Source organism: Erinaceus europaeus, chromosome 9 (assembly GCF_950295315.1).
Source record: "Erinaceus europaeus chromosome 9, mEriEur2.1, whole genome shotgun sequence".
Lineage (NCBI taxonomy): Eukaryota > Metazoa > Chordata > Mammalia > Eulipotyphla > Erinaceidae > Erinaceus > Erinaceus europaeus.
In genome coordinates this window covers 44,068,825-44,084,811 of record NC_080170.1, presented here as the reverse complement: position 1 = coordinate 44,084,811, position 15,987 = coordinate 44,068,825, and the positions used below count along the sequence as shown (strand labels likewise).

Here is a 15,987-nt window from a genome sequence, read left to right as displayed (position 1 = left end):
GAAAGAGCTAATGTTTAATGGCAAATCTACCAGCCTCTAGCAAACAACAGAACCTCTATGGGGCTGGGTGGGTGGCACACCTGGTTGAGCACATGTGTTATAATGTTCAAGAACCCAAGTTTAAGCCCTCAGTCCCCACCTGCAGGGGGAAAGCTTTGCAAGTGGTGAAGCAGTGTTGTAAGTGTCTCTGTCTCTCTCTTACCCTCTCCCCTCTCAATTTCTGGCTGTCTCTATCAAATAAAGATAATACTATATATATATATTTTTTTTAATTCATTTTTTTACCATAGCACTGCTCAACTCTGACTTATGGTAGTGTTAGAGAATTATACCTGGAACCACAGATACCTAGGCATTAAAGTTTAGTTGTTTTCTTTTGTTTGTTTTAGCATGACCATTATGCTATCTTCCTGGACCACTCCCCTTTGTTTCTATTAATGTAAATATTACATTGATTGACTATCACATATTTAGCCACTCCCTTAATTCCTGGGATAAGTCTCATTTAGTTATGTTGAATAATACTTTTAATATGCTGTTGGACTCTATTTGCTAATATGTTACGGATATCTATATTTATTTATCAAGGATACTGGCTTATGAAGTTCTCTTCACATGATAACTGTATCTAACACTGGTATCAGGAGAACCAAATAAAGTGTTTTACGAAGTGAAAAAAAAAAGATAATACAAAAAAATTTTAAAGATTTTAAAAAATATATAGAAGAACCTCTATAAATTATTGTCAAATAAATGAACATTTTTAAAGCAAATTTTATTGAGCTTCTGTTAGCATGTGTAGAAAAAGCAAAAACCCTTATCACTGTGGATGTTCTCTCAATTCCAAAGACCAGTTTAATAACAAGCAACCCAGAAACCAGCTTTGGTTAAACTCTACCTGGACAATTTTTTTCATATCATACACATCCCTATTTTTTAAAAAGTGTACTACACACTCCAATACACATGTACCTATCAGATATGTCTATCTATTACTATGTCTTTTATAAGAAAATTTTAAAAAATGAACAAAGATTAAATAATTTTAACTTTGATTTAAGAATAGAATAAAAATATTTTAATCCAAGAAATTACTGGCAGCAATGCTTTTAGAGAACATTCCTGGAAAAAATTAACTTCATTAAAATAATATTGATGTATAATAGTATATAGGTTTCAGGTTCAATGTTCTAAGTTAGCATCTATACATACAGCACTATATTCATCACCAAAAGCCTAGTTTCCATCTTTCACTATACAACTGATCTCTTTCATCTAACTTATCTAACCCTGACCACCACCACCCCTTTTCTGTTAACCACCATTCTGTTCTGATAGTTTTTTTTTGTTTTCAATTTATTGCTGCCAGGGTGATCGCTGGGACTCAGTGCCTGCACAACAAATCCAATGCTCCCAGCAGCCATTTTCTTTTTCTTTCTTTGTTTTTTTCTTTTTCTTTTTATTTGACAGAATAGTAAGAAATTGAGGGGCAGGGAATATAGAGTGAAAGACACCTGCAGCATTGCTTCACCATTTGTGAAGTTTCCCCACCCACTGCAGGTAGGAATGGTGGTTCTAATCCAGGTCCTTAAGCATGTGACATGTGCTCAACTGGAATCACCACCATCCAATCCCTGTTCTTATAGTTTTAGGAGTTTTTGTTTTGTTTCTTTATATTCCATATGTGGGTGAAATCACAGAGTATTTGTCTTCATCTGACTTACTCCACTTGAGCGTAATACTCTCTTCGTTCGCCGATATTGTTGCAAATGGCAGGATTTTATCTTCAAGTTGACTATTCCAATTATCTATTGATGCACTGTCAATGCTTCCAGCTGTTGCCTACTATGAATAATAGTGCAATGAACATAGTCATGCATATATCACTTTGAATTCGTGTTTCCATAGTCCTCAGATAAATATCTAGAAGTGTGATAAGTAGATCATATACTAGTATATTTTTTTCTTTTATTTATAAAAAGGAAACACTGACAAAACCATAGGATAAGAGGGGTACAACTTCACACAATTCCCACCACCAGAACTCCATATCCCCTCCACTCCCTTGATAGCTTTCCTATTCTTTAACCCTCTGGGAGTATGGACCCAAGGTCATTGTGGGATGCAGAAGGTGGAAGGTCTGGTTTCTATAATTGCTTCTCTACTGAACATGGGCGTTGACAGGTCTATCCATACTCCCAGCCTATCTCTCTCTTTCCCTAGTGGGGCAGAGTTCTAGGGAATCGGAGCTTCAGGACACATTGGTAGAGTTGTCTGTCCAGGGAAGTCTGGTTGGCATCCTGCTAGCATCTGGAACCTGGTGGCTGAAAAGAGAGTTAACATATAAAGCCAAAAAATTGTTAACTACATATCCTAGTATTTTAAGGAATCATAATTATTTTTGAGGAACCAAATTCCATGACTGCATAATTTACTTTCTTGCCAGTAGTATGCATAGATACCCTAGAAATACTTTTATTTTTTTAAATCTTAAATGTTAAACAAAGTCTAACATTTGTGACATAGTATTTCAAAGTTCTAGTTAAAATGTCAACATTCAACCAATTTTAAAATCTGATAATCATCTTAAACTAAAAAACCGACCTCAAAGAGGCAAGATATTCTTAATATATATTCATGGCAAAGTTTATTGTGCGGGACAGTGGGTATAAAGTTTGATTTCAAGGAGTTATAATTTTATTTTGAAATTCTGAAGTGAGTTTCTTATCAGAGCTATTCAAATGTTATTTCATTTGCAACATGGTGACAAAAAGCTAGTACTTCTACTAGAATTGTCAGTTCTAACACTTTCCTGCATTACTGGTATTATTGTTGAGGCTTCTTTATAGGCTTTCTAGCATCTTCTCACCCAAAGACCCCTAATTTCTGTTCTATTCCTATCTTTTGGTTCCTGTTTATTAAATAGTTTTTCCTGCTTTGTATCTTATTGCTTTCAGCCACCAAGTTACTGATGCTACCATGAAACCAACCTGACTTCCTTGGGCAGACAACGCCATCAGTGTGTCCTAGAACCTCACCTCATCCACAGAACTCTACCCCACTTGGGAAAGATAGACTGGCTAGGGGTTTGGACTGACCTGCCAGCGCCTAAGTTACAGTGAAGCAACTGCAGAACTCCCACCTTCTGCACCCCAAAAAGAATTTTTGTCCATACTCTCAAGAGGAATAAAGAATAATGAAGTTTCCAATAGAGGGAATGAGACACAGAATTCTGGTGGTGAGAACTGTATGGAATTTATACCTCTATTATCTTACAGTCTTGTTACTCATTATTAAATCACTAATAAAAAAAATTTAAAAAGGTTAGGGAAGCAGAATAATCATTATACAAAAGAAGCCTGAGGCTCTCAGGTCCCAGGCTCAACGCCTAACCGCACCATAAGACAAAGTTGAGTAGTGGTCTGGTCTCTGTCTCTCTTTCTCTTGCTCTGTTTATCTTTCTGGTTGTAGCTATCTTTCATTAATAAATAAAATATTATAAAAGAAAGAAATATTCATGAGTGCCACGCATCTCACTGACAGTTATTTACAACTGTTATCTTAAATGCAGTCTACTGTACTTTCATTTGCAGAAGTACCTAAAATAAAGTGTGGTTTGTGCCCCATCGGGTGGCCAAACTGGAAATTTCAAACAAGTTCCAGCAAGACAGGTTAACCCTAACTAATCAACATAGTACCTTTGGGAAATTGTAGCCTGGAACACAAGTGTTCTCAAGGGAGAATTCTATAAATGAAAATCACAATGTTGTGGCAATGTTTCCTTAGTTGAAAATAAGGGTCAGTGAGATTATGCAGAATCTCTCCTTTCCCAAATTCTCCAACAAAAGAATTAATCCACACCTGTCATTCTTTTTCTTATAATCTTTTTATTGTTTTTATCTTTATTTACTGGATAGAGACAGCCAGGAATCAAGAGGGTAGGGGGAGATAAAAAGGGAGAGAGAAAGAATACCTGCAGCACTGCTTTACCACTTGCATAGCTTTCCTCTAGCAGGTATGGATTAGAGGCTCAAATCCAAGCCCTTGTGCACTATAACATGTGTGTTCAACCATGCATCATCACCCACCCCTTACAGCTGTTGTTTTTTTTAAAAATATTTATTTTATTTATTTATTCCCTTTTGTTGCCCTTGTTGTTTTATTGTTGTAGTTATTGTTGTTGTTGTCGTTATCGGATAAGACAGAGAGAAATGGAGAGAGGAGGGGAGGACAGAGAGGAGGAGAGAAAGACAGACACCTGCAGACCTGCTTCACCGCCTGTGAAGCGACTCCCCTGCAGGTGGGGAGCCGGGGTTCGAACCGGGATCCTTATGCCGGTCCTTGTGCTTTGCGCCACCTGCGCTTAACCCACTGCGCTACAGCCCGACTCCCATAGCTGTTGTTTTTTATTTATGTAAGTTAAAATTATTTCATTGGGTCAGCTTTCCATTCACAGATTAAAATCTCATAAGAAAATTTTTGATGCAGAGGGTAGATAGCATAATGGTTATACAAACAGACTCTCATGCCTGACACTTCAAAGTCCCAGGTTCAATCCCCTGCACCACCATAAGCCAGAGCTGAGCAGTGCTCTGGTGTAAAAAAAAATAAATAAAAATTAAAAAAAAAAGAAAATTTTTGAAAAGACATTATTAATTGAAGGATACTATCTGTAATAGTCTTCTAATTTTTGTCATCTTCATATATCAAACAATATTAAGCCATAAAAAGTAGAGCAATTTCAAGCTTGATTGGTTCCTAGAAAATAGAAGTACATATGCTAAGAAACTATCAAATCTAGTTTCCTCACTACAGATGAAGAACTTAAGGCCCAGAAAGAGGAAGTGATTTCATCAGGCTCACACAGCTAGTAAGATCCTGTATATAAACATTACTCCCAATGCTTATACATCTATGCTCAAGAGACTACCTATTTCTATATGATCCTGAACAAGTAACCTAAGCTCTCTGGACCTTGGGTTTTATCTAAAAAAAAATTAGATATTTTTTATTATTTTAGATTTGATCATTTATTGGACAGAGTGGCACCTGCAGCACTGCTTCACCACTAGGGAACGTGCATGTGAGGACAAGGGGCTTAAACCCTGGTCCTTTTGCATTGTAACATGTTCATTCAATTGGGTGTGCCAACACCCAGCCCCTAGGCAGATTATTTCTAAATTTTCCTTTAACCTTTAAAATCCTGAAACTCAGATACCTTATTGTTTTAGTACCTTACAGAAAAGCAAGGGAAAAAAAGGACAGAAATAAATAAAGAAATAAAACCTGTAGTATACACTAAAATAAATAATCCCTGACTCCTGAGTAACCAAAGCAGAGAATCCGAAGGGAGAAATCACAAATCAACAGCCTGCAGCACAAATAGATTTGCTTCTTTTGCTAATATTCAGTAAAATATTAACATGGTCATATTAGTCTACTTAGTTAAAACTGGTGTAAGTTAATTTTGAGTAACCAGTTACTGCTCCAAAAATGTTTTCTTTATATGGTTTCCAATACTGCTCTAGTCTTTGTTTTATTAATTTGCCCATAATGACAGTCTATAAACTGCATTTACTGTTTATTAGAAATGCCAACTGTTTTCAGGATGTTGATGGGTCATTACCTTTAATCATTTTAATCAAAGAACACATAACATTAAAAGTTAATTTTAAAAACTATGAACTAAAATGAATATTGTCTACAATGTTCTAGTCCTATATTCTTATTTTATAAAAAAGGAGTTTTCTGCAAAGGCAAAATGACTGTACACAGATTGCCAAATATTTGACTATACAATACACAGGAATTAGGATCTATTTGACCATGTATATATATATAGTATATGCTTATTCCATGTGCAATTCAACATAGCAAAATGACTTAAAAACCAGAGATCAAATAGTTCATACTATTAATAATATTCACAGCACTAGAAAGTGCTCTAAACTAGAAATCAAAGGCAATACACCAAAATTTCACCACCAACGCCTGAAAAATAAATTGATGAATCTATTATATTAATGTTTTAAGAGTATAAAGAAACTACATGTTGCTGCATTGTAAGGTTCTTTTCTTTAGCAAAGGCCAACATGGTTTAGGATTCCTCCCCCCAAAGTTTTTAAGCTACCATAATTCTCTTATTTATGCTTCATTAAGTATTTTTACAGAAACAGCACAAGCTCCTGAGAAATACATAATACACCAAGCCTATAAATTTTTTTCTTTAAAGGCTCCAATTCACAAAGAAAAGTGCCTTGCACTTAATTTTGTCTCTCAAACAATAAGATTATGCAGCACAGAAAATACAAAGGACTCTGCAGAATTTCAATTATTCACAACAAATTATTTTTTTCAAGCAATAATTTATAACTGGTCCATGGAAAGAATGCAGTCACACATATGATCAGGAATTTTGGCTGTTACTAGCTTAGAATAACCATATAGGGCTAGTATCTAACTAGAGTATATAAAAGGAGTCCCAGAAATTACTGTGGCTGCTCAAGCCACAAAGCTGACATTATAAATCAAGAGGCAATTGCATTTTCACAGTAAATCTTATGCTTTCCCTTCTGACACCAGATATACCAAATTAATACAATTCTAAGAAACAGTTAAGCAATGTAATACTTTAAAATGAATCACAGCATATAACCAATAACTATTACCTTTGTCCCAAACAAGAATTTCTTACTATTTATCAAGTATAAGATACTGGGTACTATGTCTCCATGAAGAACTGGCAGTGGTGCTGAAAATTACAACTAGAAAGATGAAAGACCAATACTCTCCTTTCAATAAAAACAATCATCTGGACTCAAGCCAAGATCTTAAAACTGACTGAATGTTATTTCAAACAATAAATCAAAAACTCTACAGGCTGAAAAGCTACTCCTTTATTTCATCCTTCCAAAATGTGGCCACAAAACACTACAAGAAAATTAAGTAAGGAGAAAGCATTAATAATTCTGGGCCCCCTTCGTTTCTGGCACTAAACAAATATTCTATGTTACAGGGGAATTTATTTTACAATCTTTAAGGTTCTGTCTAACCTACCTATATCTCTTTCCCTGTCTTCTTCAATTATCATAATGGCTATATAAATTGTTAAAACTTGCTGATGTTGCCTAAATACAACGGGGCTTAAACAGAAATTGCATAAACTACTTTAATTTATAAAATCTTGCTAGGAGACTTTTATGCCTATTGATTTTATACTCTTTGTCCCTGCACATAGCACAAGTGTGAATTCCTGGAGGTTACAGATTAAGTATTTCTTTATCCAGAAGCTAAATAATCACCAACCAAGAAAAAACCTATAGCCAAGATTAAAGCCCTTCCAGTATCTGGCTTGAATATGTAAACGTGTTCATCATTTTTACTTTTAAGGTTCCTTATCACTATTAAATACCCAGGAGCAACTATCACAAGGGGGAGGGGCTCTGATTTCTGGAATACTCGGCATGTTTTAAAAGTATATGGTTTACAATTCAGTACTTTTCTCCCTAGCCAAAACAAAATTTAGGAGCCAGACCCCGAAAATGTTAGTAATTCTCTGCCCTTCCTCTTCCCGCTTCACTTCATTCCAAAACAAGAGCAAGAGCTGCAGATGTGGTTACTTTGAATACTTGAAGCAATCAGTGAAACAGACTGGTCACAGTCTCGTTCCACACTCAGGAGAGTCACTCAGAATGCACCGGCAAACAGACCAGCGTTCCCGCACAGGTGCTAGACACTAAAAATCAAGCCAGTCCTGGTCTCTGAGTCTTTGTCGGGCTGGGGGGGGGGGGGGGCGCGGGACTTGGTGGACTGGGGGGAGTCGCCGCAGAGCTGACCCGGGAAGTGAAGGGCTCTCGGGTGAGAGGTGAGCCGAGCCCTAACCTTGGCGAGGGGGGCGCTCGCCCAAGTTGGGGACGCGGGTCGTCGGCGCGGACCAGCTGCAACCCACACCCCACCTGCGCTCGCCCTTCCGCCGGCCTCCCGCCGCCTCCCCGCGGACCCGCAGCGCTCCCCGGCTGCACATCCGTTAACCCGGGGCGGCGGGCGGCGGGCGGCGGGCGGCGGGGGAGGGGAAGGTCAGCGAGCGGCGCTGGGGATGCCGCAGTGGCTCCGCGGTCCCGGGGCAAAGTCCGGCGGGGCTCTCCGAGGCCCCAGGGACGGCCAGCGGCCGGGAGTTCGGGCTGGCGACGCGGTAGCCCCTCGGGGTGCCCCCTCCCCGGACCCCGCGGCCGCCGCCGGTACCTCATACTGGATGTACTGCTTCCTCCACTCGGGAGTGATGTGCGCGGAGAGGTGCTCGGCGAACTTCATCCTGCCGCTGCCCTCTCACTCTCCCTCGGGTCCAGCAGTTCCAGGCGGCGGCGGCGGCGGCAACAGCGACTCCGACTCCTCCCCACATGGGCTCCGGCGCGACACCGCGCTGCGCTTCTCTCCTCCTCCGCCGCCGCCGAAGTCTCCTCAGAGCCGCCCTCCCGCCATCTTCCTCCTCCTCTCCATAGCCCCGCCCCGTCCCGCCCTCCAGACGTCATCGCCATGGTAACCGCCTACGCTACGCCGACGGCGGGGCAAAGGAAAAGGCGGGGTTGGAGTGTGCTCTTAGGCCCCGCCCCTTTTAGGCTGGAGAAGCTGCAGGCAGCTCGCTTGACACCTTCTGGCTCTCAGGGCCTTCCAAACTGCTTTGACTGCCTACTTCGGAAGCAGCAGTGTTGCTATTGTAATTAATATTAACACTGTGGCAACGTCCACACAAGACGTTTCTATTTGCAAAGCATCATGCAAATATTTTCCACTTTAGTAGTTACTCGTCATACAATTAAACATAAAACAAACTATTCAAACAGGCTAAATAGTTAAGGCCATTGCTAAACCAATGGTATTATGCACGCCGTAGGTGCTCAATAAATGCGTGCTGAATTTAATTAGAAATGTCAGGGCCAGAAAGTGCATGCTGATTCTGAAAGTCAATGTAATTACCTTGGCCCCGCGGCTACCAGAAAAGACAGTGATAACACCTGGACCCAAACCTGGACTGAGGGGCACCGACTGAGCTTATGGCTAAACTTCCTGGGGTGTAAGGGTAATGGATAATAGGTAGGCCAACGTTGGGAAGAAGGAGAGCCCCACCAGTAGCAAATTCTCCCCAGGGGAACCACAGATGGTTTCAGCATTCATGCTACAGTCCTTGGGGAGCATGGAGACCAGGTTACTCACACAACTTGGCACTCCTTTGAGAGAGAATCTGACGGGAGAAAAAAAAAGCCTAGGTCCTGAAGAAGCCCTGAGTAATGGTAATGGTGATGACAATGGTGATGATGATAGTAAAAATTAATAGCAGCTAACATTTATTGAGCACTACCTGCTCATTCACCAAATACTATTCTAAACCCATTTCACATACTTTGCCCATGCATTCATTACTGTGAAGAAATCTAAAGATTTACTAGAAGACTATTGTTACTAGGATAGTATTCTGAGATAACAATTTCTGCTGTTGACATTTTTTTCTCCATGTTTTTCTCCTTTAGCCTTTCCCTTAATTCTGTTTTTTTAACAATTTGTTTGTTTTTTCATGAGAGATATGATCACACATAGAGAAAGAACAGGAGAGAGAGAGGCAAGAGATACCAGAGCACTGCTTCATTCTGGCTTACGGTGGTGTGGGGGATTGACCGGGGACTAGACATACTCTCTGTGTTCTAATAAGTTGAGCTATTTCTCCCGAACCCCCGGACTCTTTCCTCTAGTTCTTGCCAGTACTTTTCCTGCAATCAATCTCAGTAGGGCTAAATTGAGATGAATAGAAAATAAGCATATGCAATGAGGACAAATGTGGCTTTTGTGTGAAGCATCAAGTTCTAAAAAGAGGGTAATAGGACAAGAGAGAGAGAGAGAGGAAGAAGGGGGGAGAGGAAAAGGAGGAATAAGAAAAAGGAGGAGGAGGAATAGAAGGAAGAGGAGGAGGAATAGAAATGAAGACTCCTCTCAACTCAGTGCAGTGCCTCTCTGCCCACCATAACAATTCCACTCTACTGAAGGTAAATATTGGCAGGAGAAAGAGGTGCAAAAAATGAGGGCAATGCTCCCAGGAAAGAGGAATGGCTGTATGAGGTACCCAGGAAGATTGAACCAAGAGCAGCTGCAAAAGAGATTGTTGGGCCTTTTGCCAGCTATATAAGACTCTTGGCAGTCACCCCCTGTAGACTATGACAACCTGTTACCAACAGCACATCTTGATGCCTTAACTATGCACAAGATTCTGGAACCATAGTCCAATCCCAGGACAAAAGGAAATCCTCAACACCAACTCTATAACAACAATTGTTTATTGCCCTCATGCCAAAGTTCTGATACCCAGTGGGACATGAAAAATCTTAATTTATCTACAAAGGTATATTTAATAATAAAGTTCCTTACTCCTAGCATTAATTTACATAGTTCACTGGTAGAATCATCAAATACCTCATACTTGTAGAATACCCAACCACTGCAAAGCAGTGTTCTGGGTAATATGATAATCGGAAGAGTTTCACATGGAGTCTCTGCCTTCCACTTATAGGCAAATAATTCTTCATTTAACAATATATTACTAAGTGTTATGTTATTCATGCAACTTTTGGAATGGAGGAGGCTACAAATAAGATATGGGCTGGTGAAATAACTCACTTGGATAATGTATTGCTTTGCCATGTGCTTGATCCAGGTTCAAAGCACATGGTCCCACACACTGAAGGAAGTGTTGGTGCTGTGATATCTCTCTCTTTGCCTGTCTCGAAATAAATAAGACTCTGTCTTGTCCTTAAAAGACATTATAACCAGGGGATATATCCTAAGGAACCCAACACATCCATCCAAAAAAATCTGTGTACACATATGTTCTTGGCAGCACAATTTGTAATAGCCAAAACCTGGAAGCAACCCAGGTGTCCAACAACAGATGAGTAGCTGAGCAAGTTGTGGTATATATACACAATGGAATACTGCTCAGCTGTAAAAAATGGTGACTTCACCGTTTTCAGCCGATCTTGGATGGACCTTGAAAAAATCATGTTGAGTGAAATAAGTCAGAAACAGAAGGATGAATATGGGATGATCTCACTCTCAGGCCGAAGTTGAAAAACAAGATTAGAAAAGAAAACACAAGTCAAACCTGAAATGGAATTGGAGTATTACACCAAAGTAAAAGACTCTGGGGTGGGTGGGTGGGTGGGGAGAATACAGGTCCATGAAAAATGATGAATGAAATAGTGGGGGTTGTATTGCTAAATGGGAATCTGGGGAATGTTATGCATGTAAAAAAAGAAAAAAAAAGAAGTAGAAACGCAAAGCAGAAATTGACTGAGTTTGGAGTATGGCACCAAAGTAAGAAAGCAGAAGTATACTAGAGTTTGCAGTGAGTACCTCCCTAATACTTCCTCTCCACTTTTCCAAGCTTTGGGTCCATGATTGCTCAACAATTTGTTTGGCTTTGTATGTTAACTCTCTTTTCAGTCACCAGGTTCCAGGTGTCATCAGGATGCCGGCCAGACTTCCCTGGATTGAAGACCCCGCCAATATGTCCTGGAGCTCAGCTTCCCCAGAGACCCACCCTACTAGGGAAGAGAGAGGCAGACTGGGAGTATGGACCGACCAGTCAATGCCCATGTTCAGCGAGGAAGCAATTACAGAAGCCAGACCTTCTACCTTCTGCAACCCTCAATGACCCTGGGTCCATGCTCCCAGAGGGATAGAGAATGGGAAAGCTATCGGGGGAGGGGGTGGGATATGGAGATTGGGCGGTGGGAATTGTGTGGAGTTGTACCCCTCCTACCCTATGGTTTTGTTAATCCTTTCTTAAATAAAAAAAAAAAAAAAAAAGACATTATAACCCAGTCAGAAAGACAAGCAGATGTACCAGGATCTAGACTGCAGTGTAATATGTGCTGTCAGGAGGTATGCACAAGGAAACAGACATGTAAATGACCCAGAAATAAAGCATGGCATCACAGAGAAGGTGATTTTGAAATACTGCCTTAAATAACAGTCCTACAGAGAGAAAGACATCCAAAAAACTCAAAGACAAAAGGAAGAAGTTGAAATTACAAGTAGTCTGACCAGAATATCCTCTAAGACAGCTAAATGTCCCTCCCTATTGCTTCCTTCTCCCTTTACCTCTTCTCTAATACCTAGTCAATCCCCCTACCCACTCACCCTTCTCACCCCTGTTCATCGTATGGGTAATACCAATTTATAAAAGACTGAGTTCCTTCAAGACAAACTGTTCAACTCTCTCATTTCCTCCACTTTAATATGGCTCCTGGCACACAAATGATGAAAACCCAAGGAAAGAAAGAAGAAAATATGGAAAGAAGAGGGAAAGTACACATGGGGGATAATTGCAGGACTAAGATTATAACACTGTGAAGGAACAGATGGTGACAGTGGGGGCAATACAATGTCTTAGAGAAAGTTTACACAGAAAGGGACTAGCTCAGAATTGAGAAGAAAATATAATAGAGTTTCCTGGTTTTAAACACCAGTTCAGGTAATGAAATAATTTTGAATAATAATTAAAAAATAATAATTTTGAATGAAAATAAACTTTGGAACTTATATTCTACATGGAATTGGGGAGATAGCATAATGCTTATGCAAACAAGTTTTCATTCCTGAGGCACCAAAAGTTCCAGGTTTAATTTCCCAGTACCACTATAAACCAGAGTTGAGCAGTACTCTGGTTTAAATATACATATATAAATTAGTGTGACTTTAGACAAAGAACATTACCTTTTAGCTCCTCCATTTCTTCATCTCTCAATTGGAAATAATGCCTCCCTAACATTGTGAGAAGCATCAAATGGTATTTTTGCTTACAAAGTACTTAGCGAAAGACTAGTACCTCGGTGGGTTGAGCACTTAATATTGCTGATCATGTAATCAGCAACCTCTGTTAGCAGTGTGAAGGATGGGTCTAGATTTGGTACAATCAGAGACCAATTTATTAATAAGCACCTACACAGCACTTCCTCGATGCCAGAGAAATGTTCTAAATATTTTATTAAAACAAACTCAGTTCACCCTTCAAAGACTGTAGGAGGTAGCTAGTATCATTATCCTCATTGAGCAAACTGAGACAGCAAGGTTACCTAGTGAGTGGCTGAGCTGGGATTGAACCCCTATAAGACAACTTCAGGGTCCTTGAGCTTGACAGTTACATTATGCTAACTGCTGATCTGGCAACTCAAGATAGTCACAGTGATGGACAGAAGAAACTGTGGCATATGGCTCTAACTCTGGTAACTGGCATAATGCTGCAAGGACCGACTTAAGAATCCTGGTTGAAGTCCCCAGTTCCTCACCTGCAGGGGGAGTCGCTTCACAGGAGGCGAAGCAGGTTTGCAGGTGTCTATCTTTCTCTCCCCCTCTCTGTCTTCCCTATCTCTCTCTATTTGTCTCTGTCCTATCAAACAACAACAGCAGCAATGACAGCAATAACAATAATAACAACAAAGGCAACAAAAATGGGAAGGAATAGCCTCCAGGAGCAGTGGATTCTTAGTGCAGGCACCAAACCTCAGCGATAACCCTGGAGGCAAAAAAAGAAAGAAAGAAAGAAAGAAAGAAAGAAAGAAAGAAAGAAAGGAAGGAAGGAAGGAAGGAAGGAAGGAAGGAAGGAAGAACCTTTGCCCATAAAAGAGCAGTTACCAACAATGTCAGATGTTACAGAAAAGTTGAGTAGGATAGCTTCTCTGTAAAATTGGATTTTACAGAGTCCTTAGTAATCGAAGAGAAAGTGTTGCTGATCACATGAAGCAGGCTGAACAGTGAAAATCATTTTTGCTTAACTGTATCCTAAATTGTATTTATTCTGTATATACCAAGAGTGAGGACTTAATAGTATACTCAGCAATTTATCTAGAAATTCATAAGTGCTGAGTCTGAACACTTTATTTTTATCACATATAATTCTAAGTTTTGGAACAGTTATACTTACCACAAAGTAAGTGTTCTAAACTTAGAATTATGTGTGATAAATATAAAGTTAAACTGTTGCTTGAGCAAATGAGACTGGTGATCATGTTGAAGAGGAGGAACCAGCCTGCTGAGATGAGACCTCCAGCTACACCTTTGGAACTGAGTAAAGATCAAGTCCTCAAGTCCAGCTTGGACTTGGAATTATATGGGATCCAGCCCTTCTTTAAAATATAATAAAGATGGGCCAGCAAAACTGCTCACTTGGATAGTCTGCTGCTCTGTCATGTCACAACCCAGGTTCAAGCCCAGCCCCTACTGCATTGAAGGAAATATACTTCGGCGTTGTGATCTCTCTCTCTCTCTGCCTCTCTGTCTTAAACACACGCACAGATACACATATAGACACATGGTATAGAGTCACATATGTTGCCATCCACAAGGCCCTGGGCTCAAACCGAAACACCACATAGGAGCACCATGACACTGAATGAACTCCATGGATAGTGGAGTGCTGGGAAATTGTATAGATGCATTCACATCTGCCATGTTTTCCCCTCAGGCTACTAGTTCCCGTGAGAGTTGGGACATTCTGGGAGTGCCTGTTCCACCAAGTTATACCTTCAGGATATTGTCTATATCCCCGTGATATCTGGAGTGCTTTGGTCACTCTTCCCCCCTCCCATTCTCATAAGAGTTATCATCCTATCCTGGAGTGCTATGGTTTCTCCTCCCCCCTCCCATTCTTGTGAAAGCTACTCCTATAAAAACCCTTCGTTTTCTGCACCTCGTTCTCTTGCCAGCGCTCCACTCTGGTGTTCAGAAGCAGGAAAGGTTACTGCGTGAGGCGGCCATTTTCGCTACCTCCACGTGGCCCAACATGCTTCTCTAGCACCCAACTCTGAGGTGCCAGCGCAAATAAAGATTTGTGTTTCCTCTTTGCTCTGGACCCCCTCTCTCTTCTCCGCGGCCTGCGCACAACAACATCTGGCTCAACAACAGTGGAGCAGCACTGTAGAGTCTCCCTCTGTGTATCTCTATTTATCTATCTAAAATGAATGTTTAAAAAATGGCCCAGGAACAATGGTCCCACCACCACACTGCAAAGAAAAAATAGAGTATATATTATATTATATTATATTATATTATATTATATTATATTATATTATATTATATTATATTATATTATACTATACTATACTATACTATACTATAATATACTATATTCTCAACAAGGGTTCACAGATGGGCCACTGATAGCAGATACACCTCTCAATTTTACATGTAAAACTCTGTGTACGTTTGACTTTTTCTGGAGAAAGGGTCTACACCATTTCTCAAGAGCTGCCACATCCCCAAAATATTTAAGTAACTGCACTAAAGCACTAAATCCCTCTCCCAAAAAAAATCATAAGACTTTACAAATGAAGTTTCAAATTATTAAATTTTCTACTTTCTAGAAATGCCTTTGTCTTTAACACAACTGTGATTAAGTATACCTTAAAGTTCTTTCAAGATTTATTTGTTCATCTATTTATAAGAAAGAGATAGAGAGAGACTATGCCAGAACATTACTCTGGCACATGTAATGCCATAGATGAAACTCAGGACCACACACTTGTAAGGCTAATACTCTGGCTGCTATGTCACCTCTCAAGCTGCACTTTCAATTTTTATTTCTAAACAGTGAAAAATATTTTTCAAGTTACAAAGTAGCATTTATAATATTCATTCATTCACCCATTCAGTGACTTATTTATCAGGCAGGTACTACTTATCAGGCCTTGTTCTAAGACCATAGATATGGAACTCAATAGAACAAAGTTCTCACAACTTTATAGAGCTTGCTATCAAATGGAAGGATACAGATCAAATCCATCTATATGTGATAGATTAGATGTGGAAAAGTGTATGAAAAACAATAAAGGGAGAGGGGAGCCAGGTGGTAGCACATGTGGTTGAGCATACATATTACCATGTGCAAAGACCCAGGTTCAAGCCCCCAGTCCCAACCTGCAGGGGGAAGTAATGTTGCAGATC

At 40.0% G+C, this 15,987-nt stretch overlaps 1 protein-coding gene across 1 annotated transcript in view; it reads right to left on the bottom strand.

Annotated features, from left to right (window-relative positions):
- The window catches only part of XPR1 (xenotropic and polytropic retrovirus receptor 1), a 168,628-nt gene extending 160,132 nt beyond the window's left edge, over positions 1–8,496 (bottom strand). Inside the window, exon 1 of the mRNA XM_007525845.2 lies at positions 8,242–8,496. Coding sequence (XP_007525907.1) covers positions 8,242–8,310 — 69 coding nt within the window. The 5' untranslated portion in view covers positions 8,311–8,496. The remainder of the gene's footprint in view (positions 1–8,241) is intronic.
- Between the last annotated feature and the right edge of the window lie 7,491 nt (positions 8,497–15,987).